The following is a 13,926-nucleotide window of genomic DNA, read 5'->3' as shown; positions in this document are numbered from 1 at the left end:
CTGCAGAAGAATTTTCATCCAATTAAGATTAATGGGAAGAAGTTTTTCTCTGTTGATCAAATCGAATCAGTTTGGACACCGTACAGTATCAGAAAATGCAGCAGAAGGATGCAAACTCAGCCAGCTCCATCATGGGCCCTAGTCTCCCCGGCGTCGACAACATCTTCAAAAGGCGATGCCTCAAGGCAGTGGCATCTGCCATTAAGGACACCCACCACTTAGAACACACCCTCTTCTCATTATTACCACCACAGGGGAGGTACAGGAGCCAGAAGATATGCACTCAACAGTTTAGGAACAGCTTCTTCCCCTCTGCCATCATATTTCTGAATGCACAATGAACTCAAAAACACCACATGATTTTTGCTTTCTTTTTTACTACTTATTTAATTTTTATACATATTTCTTATTGTAGCTCATAGTATATTTTATGCATTGCACTGTACTGCTGCCGCAAATCAACCAATTTCAAGGTACATGTCAGTGATAATTAACCTGATTCGGATTTTGATCCTTATCTGTATTAAATTGGTTTATTACTGTCACGTACCAAGATACAGTGAAACTTGTCTTGCATACTGTCAAAAGTCTTCAAAATGCAAGAAAAATATCATTCTAGAAGAATTTCAGACTGTAAGTGATTTTGGGAAGTTCAATGGCATGCCAGTCTTAACTGCCACTTTAGTATCTTTCAACTTAATAAATACAGTAATGATTAGTGTAATGTAATAGTTCAAAGGATTAAAAGAACAAATAATTGACCATTAAGAATACTACAAATTGAGACACTTACCTGGCCAGGTGAACTCTTCCATGTTCCCAATCCAACTAATGGCATTTTCTGGCCTGTTTCAAGTTTCACATAGCTGAGACTCATGTTTAATATACCTCGTTGAATAATGAGCGGTCACAGAAATACAGCCTGTGTGGAGTCATAAAAACACAAAATGCACACCTGTAAATACCAGATGATTAGAAATTACTGATAAGCTATCATTTCTAATAGCCTGAAAGTGGAATCTAAATGTGTTTTTTAATCAACAACAATCCCCATTCTTACAGCAAGGAGGAGTATTTGATCTTTGATCCATTGTTTCAAATAAAAATGTTATCAAAATTTATCTTTTTGCTGACACTGGGGAACTTTGCAATCCTGTCGATCTGGAACATTAAATCTGATTTGCTGAATATTTCCAGCATGTTCTATTTTACTTCAGATTTTAGTATCTAGTTCTTCCCTTTAGCATACACATTAGGGTTCCAAATTAAATTCACTTTTTTCCAGATGTTCTTGATGATGAAGGTAAATTCAGTGCATTACACTCTCAGCAAAGAACCTGCATTGGTTGGAGATAGATCAAAGCCTGTAGTTTGTTTATTGATTTTAGGGTGTAAGTGATTATATTGGTGATGTATTCTCAAGCGTCCCAGCATTTAGGTGCTAACAAAACTCAGCAGGTTTGTTTGGGCAGGCCATGAGATATGCATGCCAGACACCAGACTCCCGAACTAAGCAAATCATGTAACTGAAGTATGACTTAACAAGAGGACACAAAATGCTGGAGGAACTCAGCACCAATAGAGGGAAATGAAGAGTCAGCCTACCCAGTACCCCTCCACCATCACCCTCCGTGAGTTCCTCCAGCATCTCACGTGCGTTGCTCAAGATTTCCAGCATCTGCAGAATCTTCTGACTTCCTTTAGCTTTCCTAACTACTTGCTGTCGCTGTATACAGGTACTCCCCACGTTATACAGGGTTCCATTCTTGAGAACCGCCCGTAAACTGAACTGCTCGTAAGTCGGAAATGAACAAAAATAATAAGTGGGAGAGAATCGCAGGAATGACTCTGACAGAGAGTGAGCGGGTGTGGGAAGAGCATCTGCCAATCAGCCTCCCTGATTCAGTAAGAGAGTGATTCTACTCAGTGCTGTCAGTTCAGACCCCAAGTGTTACAGCTCAGGGAGAGAGATGGCATGTGGAAATCCCCTGTTCCCATCCGGAAGAAGATGCCTAAAGCTTGGCAGCAGCTGGAAAATCCAATCTGCCAATACCCCACATGCTCATCTGCATGCATAGGCCATCCATATTCAGGCATTCATTATCTAGTGAGGACATCCACTAACTTCTTGAGAATCATGAGATCCCTCTGCAACCCATAGTTTTCAACCTTTCAACATATAGATAATATACTTATTTTTCTGCCAAAAAAATTAACAATTCCACATTGTATTCCACTGAGCAAGGTCTTTGCCCACTTGCAGCCTCTTTGTAAAATCTGCAAAATTGGTGATCATATATTCAGTGCCTTCATTGCAAGTAAATTTATACAAATTATGTTATGTAGAGGACCCCCACATTAATTCATGTGACACACCCATTGTAACATCTTGCCAACCAGAAGAAAGCACATCCTGTCTACAGTTTGTTTCCAGTTAGCCAGTGAATACAGTTATCCATGGGCTTGACAACTTCTGTCTTAATCGTATGAGGAGCGTTGGATGACTCTGGGCTTGCACTTGCTGAAGTTTAGAAGAATGAGGAGGGGGATCTCATTGAAACCTACTGAATATTGAAAGATCTAGATAGAGTGGACGAGGATGGAAAGTTTCCAATAGTGGGAGTGTCTCGGACCAGGGGGCACAGCCTCAGAACACGAGGACATCCCTTTACAACAGAGACAAGGAGGAATTTCTTTAGTGAGACAGTAGTGAATCTGTGGAATTCATTGCCACAGTTGGCTGTGGAGCCAAAGTCATTGGGTATATTTGAAGTGGAGGTTTCTAAGATAGTGGTGCACTCAGAAGCAAAGGTGCTACAGTCGTTTTTATGATGACGGGACACTGCAGGTCATTAAGAACTTCAAATGTTGCAGGTCTGCCCCATCAGCGAGTTGCTTGTTGGCAGAGGAGCTGGACGGTGTGGATTATGTTGCTGTCTGCTACAGAAAGGCACTGGAGTTGGTGCAAAAAAAGCAATGCGCGATTTAACGGTGAATTCTTGTCTTGGACTCTTGGACGTTTTTTTTGTGATCGCAAGATCCTGTTGGGCGTTAGTAATGTAGAATACTGCAAGTCCAGTTCACCGGTTTATTGGTGAGACTGACAGCGGGGGAGTTGTGTGGCTTCGGTTGGAGTGCGGACGAGGCCTCCTGCCACGGTGTCGCCTGTTGCAGCCAGGAGAGGTGACGCTGGAGGCAGTGTGGCGTGGTGTGGCATGGCGTCCATACCGGATCGGGGGCTGGCCCTGCCTGCCAGTGCTGTCCCCTTCACTGTTTACTTGGCGGAAGATTACAGGCTTGTCCGTGCTGACAACATCCATGGACTCAGGGACTTGGGCTATATTATATATTTTTTATGTGACTGAATGTTATGTGCTATGTGTGTCTTGTGCTGTGTATGACTATTGATACTGTGTTTTGTACCTTGACCCCAGAGGAACACTGTTTCATTTGGTTGTATTCTTGGGAATTCATATATGGTTGAATGACAATTAAACTTGAACTTGATGAATAAGGGGTAACAAAGGTTACGGGGAGAAGGCAGGAGAATGCAGTTGAAAGGGATAACAAATCAACCATGACAGAAAAGACTTGATGGGCAGAATGGCTTAATTCTGCTCCTATGTCTGATGATGCTATGGTGGTCTATAACTCATTACAGAAAGGAAGCTTCAGAGAGGGTGCGGAGGAGATCTATCAAAGTGCTGTCGAGATTAGAGAGTACATCTGGCGAGGAAAGGTTGTGCGAGCTAGGGCATTGATAGAATGGACAACAGAGGCCGTTTCCCAGAGCGGAAATGGCTAATATGACGGCGCATAATTTTCAGGTGTCTGGAGGAACGAATAAGGGGAATGTCAGAGGTAGATTTTTTTTTTAAAACACACAGAGTTTGTTTAAATGCACTGCCAGGGGTGGTAGTAGAGGCAGGTGTATTAAGAACATTTAAGTGACTCATAGATAGGCACATGGATGATCGGGAAAAATTGGGAGCTACGTGGGAGGGAAGGGTTAGATTGATCTTTCAGCAGGTTAAAGGGTCAGCACAACATCATGGGCCAAAGGGCCTCTACTGTGCTGTACCGCTCTACGAATATAATACAATTCATAAAGACACTTAAAGATAATCATCTATTTGACTTTCGAGTTAAGTATCAATTCTTGATAAGCCTGGATGGGACTGTGGTGGGAACAATGAAAAATTAAACAAACACAGAAAGAAAGAGTGGGGAAAATACAGTGCATAAGGGGATGGCTATGTTTGAGCCATTCTTCAACAAATTCAATTGTTGGTTATGGAGGTAAAACAAGAAAAGAGGATAGCAGGCATCCTTCTCCCAAAGTTCCAATGTAGCATGACATTAGCTGTCATGGTTGGCCAGTGGACTAAAACCAGTGGGCAGAGAGCAAATAGTTCTCATTCATTGTCACAAATGCATGTCCAATGAGCTGGCTGAAGCTTATTACGTAATGCTGAATTCCATTTATTAAGAAAAGAACCATTTTCCATGGTCATCTTTTTACAAATCAGCCAACTGTACTTTGGGACTCTTGTGAATAATTTACATGCTTGATGAACATTAATTTCTTTTTACCTATAAGATTTGTTTGTGCATGGTTAAAATGATGGCTCAAAAATCATAAATTGACAAAAAAAAAACATTTTATTTTTTCATGCATTTTTAGTGCTGAAGAAATGTAGCTTTCTTCTATTTACCCTGGTTAAAACATTCATCATCTTACATAGTTCCAAAAAAAAAAATCTCTGCTTTATCTTCTGTGTTCCAGGGTAAACAACCATGTACTAACATCAGAACAAATTTCAATCATTCGGCTGTTCAAGTCCTTCAGGATTCAAGGCCTGTGCCTTTAGCAAACTGCTTATGCACTCAGACTTCTGCTTTGAGGACTGACTAACTCCATTGCACATACCCAGCTATCTCTGTAACTGTGTTTTTAATAAAACTTTCTTACATTTTGCATAAAAATACTGTGCTGTGTGCAAGAATTTCTAGGTCATAGACTTTTTAAATAATTAAATGGATTTTTAATTTTATCAAAGATTATCATTCACACACAAATACCTCAAAGCACTTCGTAAAGAAAAAAAAAGCTTTGAGATGAGGTAATTTTTAGCAACAACAAAATGCATTCACATGGAATCATAAAATTGTTATGGTACACAAAACAGCCATTTGGCCCATCAGATCTGTCCTGCTTTCATAGTAAAGCTTGCTTGTCAGTTCTACTCATTTCTTTTCCCTCACATCTCTGACATTTATTCTCTCTTTGAAAGGCATAAATCAATTCTGTTTCTAACATCCTTATGTATTACTGGGTAAAAAACATTTTTCCTTTCTCTGATTCCCCTTAAATTGCTTAAAATTTTAAATCTATATTCTCTGGCCATGAACCATTTGCAAATGTGAACAGATTTTGCTATTCATTTTAACTAAACCAGTTATGTCCATCTCTGTCAAAGCTCTGTTTAACCTAGCTTCCAAGAAAAATAACCCCAAATTCTCCAGTGCCCATTAGGCTAAAATTGCTTGTCCCTGGAATCATTCCAGTAAATCCCATAGCATGTCTCAAGACATTTCACAGGAACGATCAGCAAATTTATCAACAAATCACATAGTGATTCTCTAGCAAATCACAAAAAACACGAATTAAAGGAAGCTTATATGAAGTATTTGAGGACAGGGAAGTGGGAAAATTTCAGGAGGCAATCTCGGAGCTTAGAGTCTATGCAGCTAAAGGCATGGTAATCAGAATGGCACAAAAGACCAGAAATGGAATGGTGCAGACAACTCTTAGAGTTGCTATAGAGATGGTGAGGGACAAGGCATTGCACAGATATGAAAACATGCTGGAGAATTTTAAGTAGGCTAAACTGAGTCATTATCCACAAAACATGATTCCATAAAAAGCAAGGAGATGACTGATCAAGTAATTTTGCTAGTGATGGCTGGGTAAAGAAAGTTGGCTAACGCCCAGGACATTCTGCTCTTCTTCAAATAATGCCACAACTGCTTTCATATCCACTTATGTTACTGGATGGATGTGCAGTCTGTGGCTTAACAATGACACCCTAAAGAATGTACCTTTAGCTACATAATTTGCATTCAAGTGTCAGTCTTTATGCGGTAAGTTGGAAATGCTCCTAAATAGATCAGGATTCTTGCCTTTCACATGAATTAGCTGACAAAGGATAAAAGATAGAAGACTTAAAGATGGTTTTGTTTTGTCATTTGTCATACTTGCATTAAAAAATGGCTCTGAGAAAAAAAAAATACTTATCAGCTGGGTTAGAACCTCATAAAACAACTGCAGAAAATCTCTGGATAGCTTGATTAATTTTGGTGCCAGTTTTGATTGTTTCTCAGATGGATTACCTAGAGTATATTATTTTGGCCTGAAAAACTCATTTCCTAATGCCAGGAGACAGGGCTGATTGGGAAGTGAGATGGTGGAGACAAGAAGGAAATATTGATATTGGCAGAAGTAATAGAGAGGGAATAAGAAAACTAAATTTATCAACCAAAGGTTGATATTTACACTTTTCCCCCTTTGATATGCCAGTTGGCTTCCTTAATTATATTTTCAATCTGTTTTTCTTGTGGCGGTCACATACTTTGGGTAAGGACGGTTGGAAAGAGAGTGATTCTATTGTTGGAAATGTTTCTGATGATGTAAAGGTACTTGGAAAATGTAATGGCATATGTAATGAAACAGCTGTTCACTGCTGAAAAGTCTCCAAGGTTTAAAGTTTCCTATATATGTTTCAGCTGCTGGAAATGTTTCTATGATGCGGTTGGCCGTACACCAGTGACGATCTTAAGCTGGTGCATGGACCTAATTACAGAAGTGTAGATTGGTTTCCTCACAAGTCTGGCATACACACCATTTGACGCAAGCTGTTGCTCACAGGACAAAGTATTCATGAAACCTTGCTCAACTCACTGAACCATACCTTGTGTAATCTTTTGAAGCTATTATTATTCTGTTGTTCATGTAAGGACAAAAATAGCTAAGTAAGGATCAAAGATTCAGATTACAACATGACCCCAGAGATAGTATGCACATGGCCACAGTTCCATAGCAAAGATGGCACCATAGAAGTTTGAAGTTTTCCCATTAAAAACACACACTGAGAACAGTGAAATGCTGATTCCTAGCTTTGGAACAAAAGCAAAAAAAAAAATGCTGGAAAATCTAGGCCAGTCAGCCTAGAAAGAGAAATAGTCAGGCTATAACACTTAATCAGAACTCATCCAGAATTTGCAGATGCAATCGTTGGCTATTCCTCTTTCCACTATTCTGCCAGACCTGTTGAGTTTTGACAACATTTTCAGTTTGCTTCAGATTTCTAGTACCTATAGCTTCTTTCCTTGGATTTTCAGTTACTGTTGATTTCACAATCTCTCCAGTAACTATGATGATGATAATTGTTACTGTTATGCTTTTATCTCTGAACACTCAGTGAGTATCAAACGAGAAGCTAAGTTTTATTCATCTGTCCAGAAACATTGATTTAAAGTGCTGTTGAATGCAGAAAATAACCTAAAGCATTTTGCCCAAGCAGTAGCTAATCAGATGGGCTGTCGGAAATAGATTACAGCTATGACCTCAGAGTTATAATGTCCTACACTGTGCAACAGACGTATCTTTGGAATGAAGTACCGTATTCAAATGATCATTTCAGGTGATTTGAAATAAAAATAAAGGATCTTAAGTATTGTAAGGTACATGGAGATATTCATTCTTAGCTATATTTTTCTATTTTAAATTGAGCAACTGTGACTGACTATACAGCTTATTTTGGATAACTTAAAGACTACAGGGTGAAAAACACTGTTCCTTAAGCAGCACAAGATTAAAAACAGGCCAACAATTGCCACTTCAGTATCACAGAAAGAACTCTCGGTCTATTAAAATAACACATACGGTGCCCTTCACATCAACAATCTTAACAAAGCCCTTAACAGGCAAGATTATAACATTACAGTAGGCAAATCAAAACATGATATTCTCAAGAATCCTCAAAAATCTAACAAAAGGAAGCTGAATATGGATTTAATGTTTCAAACCTTGAGTATGCTTACAGTGATTCCCAACAAATCAGCTTTATAACTTTACAGTTGGAAAACATTGTCTAGCACAAGAAATAATGCATTTCTAACAAATTGCACTATTAGTGATTTTTTATAAGTAATCTGCTGTAAGCATTTTCCTAATAAGTACTTACTTATTGTTGAGAAAATGTTGAAGGCATCTATGGCTTGGCGTTTCTGGTATTCGCAATTGTGTACTATTCTGGCTGATTATCTGCCTCTGCTCAAAGGTTCTATTCTTTGGTAAATAATTGTTAACCATTAATGAAACCTGTTAATTGGGAGAGTAACAACATTAGCAAAAAGTTTAAAGTTTAAACCCAAGCGATTGAGGCGCAAGCTAATGTTTGGTAATAAGTTCTCCTTATTGCAAGGAATCCTACATTTTAACATCCAGGCACACTTTGCTGGTCAGTTTAACTTTGGTTAGATGGCTGGGGTGCAGTTGGGTCGGTGGGGGGTGGGGGTGGGGGGGAAGGTTACACTTATTTGCTTGGGCTTAATTTTATTAATTCCTGGAATGTGGCCATTGCTTTCTTTACCAGGATTTTATTGTCCCTCTCTCACCACCATCAAGAACACCTTCAAAATGCGGTGCTTCTGGAAAGTGGCATCCATCATTAAGGACCCTCACCATTTGGGGTACCTCTGTACTCCCTAAATTTTATTTACATTTTTCCTGTACATAGGTGACCAAACCACACACAATACTCCAAATTAGGCCTCACCAATGTCTTATACAACTTCAACATAACATCCCATCTCCAGTCCACAATACTTTGATCTAAGAAAGCCACTGCGCCAAAAGCTTTCTTTACGATCTTATGACGCCACTTTCAATGGTTTATGGACCTGTATTCACAGATCACTTTGTCTGACCATACTCCTCAGTACTCTACTTGCTCACTGTGTGAGACCTACCCTGGATGGTCCACCCAAAGTTCAACATCTCAGGCCTGCCTGTTTTAAATTCCCTCTGCCATTTTTCAGCCCATTCTTCCAGCTGCTCCAGATTCTGCTGCAAGCTCTGATAGTCTTCCTCGCTGTCCACTACACCCACAATCTTGGTGTTATCCATAAATATGCTGATCCTGTTAACCACATTGTTATCCAGATTGATGATAAAGAGGACAAACAACAATGGACCCAGCACCAATTCCTGCAGTACACCACTAATCCCAGGCTTACAGTCAAAGTGGCAACTGTCTACTACCACTCTCTAGCTTCTCCCACAAAGCCAATGTCTAATCCAATGTACTAATTCATTTTGAATGCCAAGCAGCTGAACCTTCTTGACCAATGTGCCATGTGGAACCTTGTCAAGGGCCTTGCTAAAGTTCATGTAGACAATATTTATTGCCATGTCTTCATTAACTTTCCTGGTAACTTCCTTAAATATCTCTATAAGATTGGTTAGACATGATGTACCATGCACAAAGCCATGCCGACTATCTCTAATCAGTCCCTATCGGTCCCTTAGAATACTTTCCAATAACTTTCTCACGACTGATGTCAGCTCACCAGCCTATAATTTACTGGTTTATTCTTAGATAGATAGATAGATAGATAGATAGATAGATAGATAGATAGATAGATAGATAGATAGATAGATAGATAGATAGATACTTTATTCATCCCCATGGGGAAATTCAACTTTTTTCCAATGTCCCATACACTTGTTGTAGCAAAACTAATTACATACAATACTTAACTCAGTAAAAAATATGATATGCATCTAAATCACTATCTCAAAAAGCATTAATAATAGCTTTTAAAAAGTTCTTAAGTCCTGGCGGTAGAATTGTAAAGCCTAATGGCATTGGGGAGTATTGACCTCTTCATCCTGTCTGAGGAGCATTGCATCGATAGTAACCTGTCGCTGAAACTGCTTCTCTGTCTCTGGATGGTGCTATGTAGAGGATGTTCAGAGTTATCCATAATTGACCGTAGCCTACTCAGCGCCCTTCGCTCAGCTACCGATGTTAAACTCTCCAGTACTTTGCCCACGACAGAGCCCGCCTTCCTTACCCTCTCTTAAACAGCAGAACAGCATTAGCTATCCTTCAATCCTCCGGCACCTCACCTTGCTAAGTTTGAATACTTTGCACTTTGGCCCCAGAGAAATACAGTCTCATTCAGCTGTAGCTATGTATGACTTGAATGATAATTAAACTTTATTTGATTTTGTTTGCTGCTAAGGATGATTTAAATATCGTTGTAGGGTCCTGCAGTTTCTGCACTTGCCTCCTCCAGGGTCTGAGGAAACATCTCGTCAGGCCCTGGAGATTTGCTACCCTAATTTGCCTCAAGACAGCAATCACCTCCTCCTCTGTAATCTGTACAGGGTCCATGACCTCGCTGCTGCTTCGCCTCACTCCTATAGACTCTGTGTCCATCTCCCAAGCAAAAAAAATCCATTTAAGAAGCCCTCAAGATTCTCTTTTACCTTGTCTACTAAAGCAACCTCATGCCTTCTTTTAGCCCTCCTGATTCCTTTCTTAAGTGTTCTCATACATATTTTGTACTCCTGAAATACCTCATTTGTTTCCATCTGCCTGTAGATGCTATGCACCTCCTTTTTCTTAACCAGGGCCTCAATAGCTCCTGAGTACCAACATTCCCCAAACCTGTTCTCCTTGCCTTTTATTTTGACAGGCACATTCAAGCATTATACTCTCAAAATTTAACTTCTGAAGGCTTCCCACTTACCAAGTACACCTTAGCCAGAAAACAGCCTGTCCCAACCTACACTTGCTAGATTCTTTCTAATACTATCAAAATTGACCTTTCTCCAATGCAGAATCTCAACCTGAGGACCAGACCTATCCTTTTCCATAATTACATTGAAACTAATGACATTGTGATCACTAGATGCAAAATGTTCCCCTAAATAAACTTCTGACATCTGCCCCATCTCATTCCTTAGTAAAAGATCAAGTACTACACACACTCTTGTTTGACTTCTATGTACTGGTTAAGGAAACGTTCCTGAACACATCTGACAAACTCTATCCCATTCAGCCCTTTTACAGTATGGGAGTCCCAGTCAATATGTGGAAAGTTAAAATCACCTACTATCACAACCTTATCTTTCTTGCAACAGTCTGAAACCTCTACAAATTTGTTCCTTTAAATCTCTTGGACTGCTGGGCTGTCTTTAATATAGTCCTATTAATGTGGTAACACCCTCCTTATTCTTCAGTTGCACCCATAAAGCCCCACAAGACAAATTTTCTTGTCTGTCCTGACTGACATGCTGTGACATTTCCCCTGATGATTAAAGCCACCTATCCCCCTTTACTCCCTCCTACTCAATCACATCCAGAATACAAAGCTGCCAGTCCTGTCCCTCCCGAAACCAAGTCTCACTGATGGCTATAATACTATAATTCCATATGTTGATCCATGTCCTGAGCTTATGCATCATTCCTACAATACTTCTTGCATTGAAATATATGCAACTCAGAACATTAGTCCCACCATGCTCCACCTTTTGATTCCTGACTTTGTCTGAGGTCTTAACAACATGTCCCCACAACCACTCCACTATCTGTTCTGGCACTCTAGTTCCCACTCCCCTTACATCTCTGGTTTAACACTCCCCCAACCCCATGTAGTACCAGCATACCTTCCCACCAGGATATTAGCTCCCCTCCAGTTTAGCTGCAAACCATCTCTTCTGTACAGGTCTCACCTTCCCTGGAAGACAGCCCAGTGATGCAAAAATCTGAAGCCCTCTCTCCTACACCAACTCTTTAGCCATGTGTTAAACTATATGATCTTCCTATTTCTGGCCCCACTGGCACATGGCATAAGCAACAATCTTGAAATCAGAACTCTGGATGTCCTGTCCTTTAACTTAGCATCGAACTCCCTGAACTCACTCTGGGAAGTCGATCCGAGATGTCTGGCAGCCAGGAGGCAACATACAATCTGCGAATCACATTCTCATCCACAGAATCTCCTTTCTGTTCCCCTAACAAATCCCTTATCACTACAGCTTGTCTCTTCTCTCCACTTCCTCGAGTCACTCAGTGCCAGAGACCTGACTGCCGTGACTTCCCTCTGCTGGGTCATTCCAAAGTGGTATACCTGTTGATGAGGGGATGGTCACAGGGAGATTCTGCAGTGGTGGTTTAATCCCTTTCACCCACTTGACCGTCACCCAGTTCCCTCTGACCTGCACCTTGGGTGTAACTGCCTCTCTATATGTCCTGTCTATCACCTCTTCAGCTATGGAGTTCATCCAGTTCCAGCTCCAGCTCCTTAACATGGAGTGTTAGAAACCAGATGCACTTCTTACAGGTGACTGACTGGGCCTCTTCTTCTTTTGACTTTTAATGCCGGTTGGCAGTCCAACATAAAGGTGCATTATCACCACCAGCTAGTGGGAATGTGGTTTAGAGAACTGGGAAAAAAAAACACTTGCTACTTCTCTTTTCAAATGAAAGCTAAATGACCCCAAAAAGCCTCATAGATTGTAAATAATGAAAGACAAAACTGTGAATTAAATTAAAGTCATCCCATAATTTAACAAAGTTTTTAAATTAATCTCTTCTAAGACTGTAATGATGCCTGCATTTGATTTCAAAATTGAAAAGGAATCTAAATAAATTTCAACTTTCCATGGACACATTTCCTCCACCCATGTAAACCTAAAATGATGACAACTACTTCTGTTTTATATACTGATAAATGGTTAGTGAGTCATTTCTTTATCATTACCTGTAATTCAGGCACAAAACAACCACATCAACATTCCCAGTTAAATTATCTTTTGATCCATCTGTAAAAATGGTTAACATATCATAATAATTTTCCTTAATATATTGATTAACCAACAGATCCTCAGGTACAACAGAATCCTTAGACTTTATTAAATTGTGTAATCTAACGTCATTTGAAAAAACCAGGCAGATATATTGCATAATCCAACAAACCCATATTCTAGCATAAGAACCCAGCCATCCAAAACTAAACACTATTCTTGTAAAGTTCCCAAAAGTCCTCCAATACACCTTTAACAGGATGATCATTTCTTTACACTGTCAAATTAATCCAGTACGTTAACATCAACTTCAACCCCTGCAAATTTTGACCAGTAGAGCTGAAACAGGGACAACCTTATTTCACCACAACACTCTCTTAAAGCCTGTGCTTGTATCACATCCAAATATTTTAAATTCGAAAATGAAGCTGAACCATAAGCCACACAGCTATAATCGAAAACAGATCTAATTAAACAAAAATAAAATGGTCAAAGATTTTCATGTAGCACCCAAAGAATACCCCCACTGATACCAAAGAATATACTTATCAGTTATTTTACTGATATGGTGCTTCTTATCTATCCACATGCCTAGAAATCTTACCACCGGCATTTCTTCAAGAATTTGACCATATAATTTCAAATCAAGTACAGTACAGGCCTCTTAACCCTCTTCGTAAAACACATAACTTGAGTTTTAGCTGCTGAAAGCTAATATTCATAAAATATCATACGCTTTTTCAATACCAAAGAAAACTGCGATACAACTTCTTTATTTACCTGTGCTTTTCTAATATCATCTTCCATACATAGAACTTAATCCAATGTTATTCTACCCTTTTGAAATCCACTCTGCTAGAACACAGTATCATCTCTCAATACAATTCAAATGCTCTATTACCATACGTTCCATAAATTTACCTAAATGAGATGTAAACGATAAAGGCCTACAACTAGAAGGATCTGACAGGGGTTTCTCAGATTTTGGAAAAGGCACTATTGCTGCTATTTTCCACAATGACCTAACCTCCAAATATGATTCAAAA

General features: G+C 39.6%; 1 protein-coding gene across 2 annotated transcripts in view; it reads right to left on the bottom strand.

The window, feature by feature from the left end:
• akr1a1a (aldo-keto reductase family 1, member A1a (aldehyde reductase)) overlaps nucleotides 1-8,358 on the bottom strand; it is a 40,759-nt gene extending 32,401 nt beyond the window's left edge. Inside the window, exons 1-2 of one of the 2 annotated variants that reach the window (XM_073064338.1) lie at nucleotides 8,247-8,358; nucleotides 794-934 (exon numbers count right to left, since the gene is read on the bottom strand). In XM_073064338.1, coding sequence (XP_072920439.1) covers nucleotides 794-877 — 84 coding nt within the window. In that variant the 5' untranslated portion in view covers nucleotides 878-934; nucleotides 8,247-8,358. The remainder of the gene's footprint in view (nucleotides 1-793; nucleotides 935-8,246) is intronic. The other variant, XM_073064339.1, reaches the window with a different exon arrangement.
• Between the last annotated feature and the right edge of the window lie 5,568 nt (nucleotides 8,359-13,926).

Source organism: Hemitrygon akajei, chromosome 13 (assembly GCF_048418815.1).
Source record: "Hemitrygon akajei chromosome 13, sHemAka1.3, whole genome shotgun sequence".
Lineage (NCBI taxonomy): Eukaryota > Metazoa > Chordata > Chondrichthyes > Myliobatiformes > Dasyatidae > Hemitrygon > Hemitrygon akajei.
Note: the sequence above shows the minus strand (reverse complement) of the source record. Positions and strands in the feature narration are given on the sequence as shown.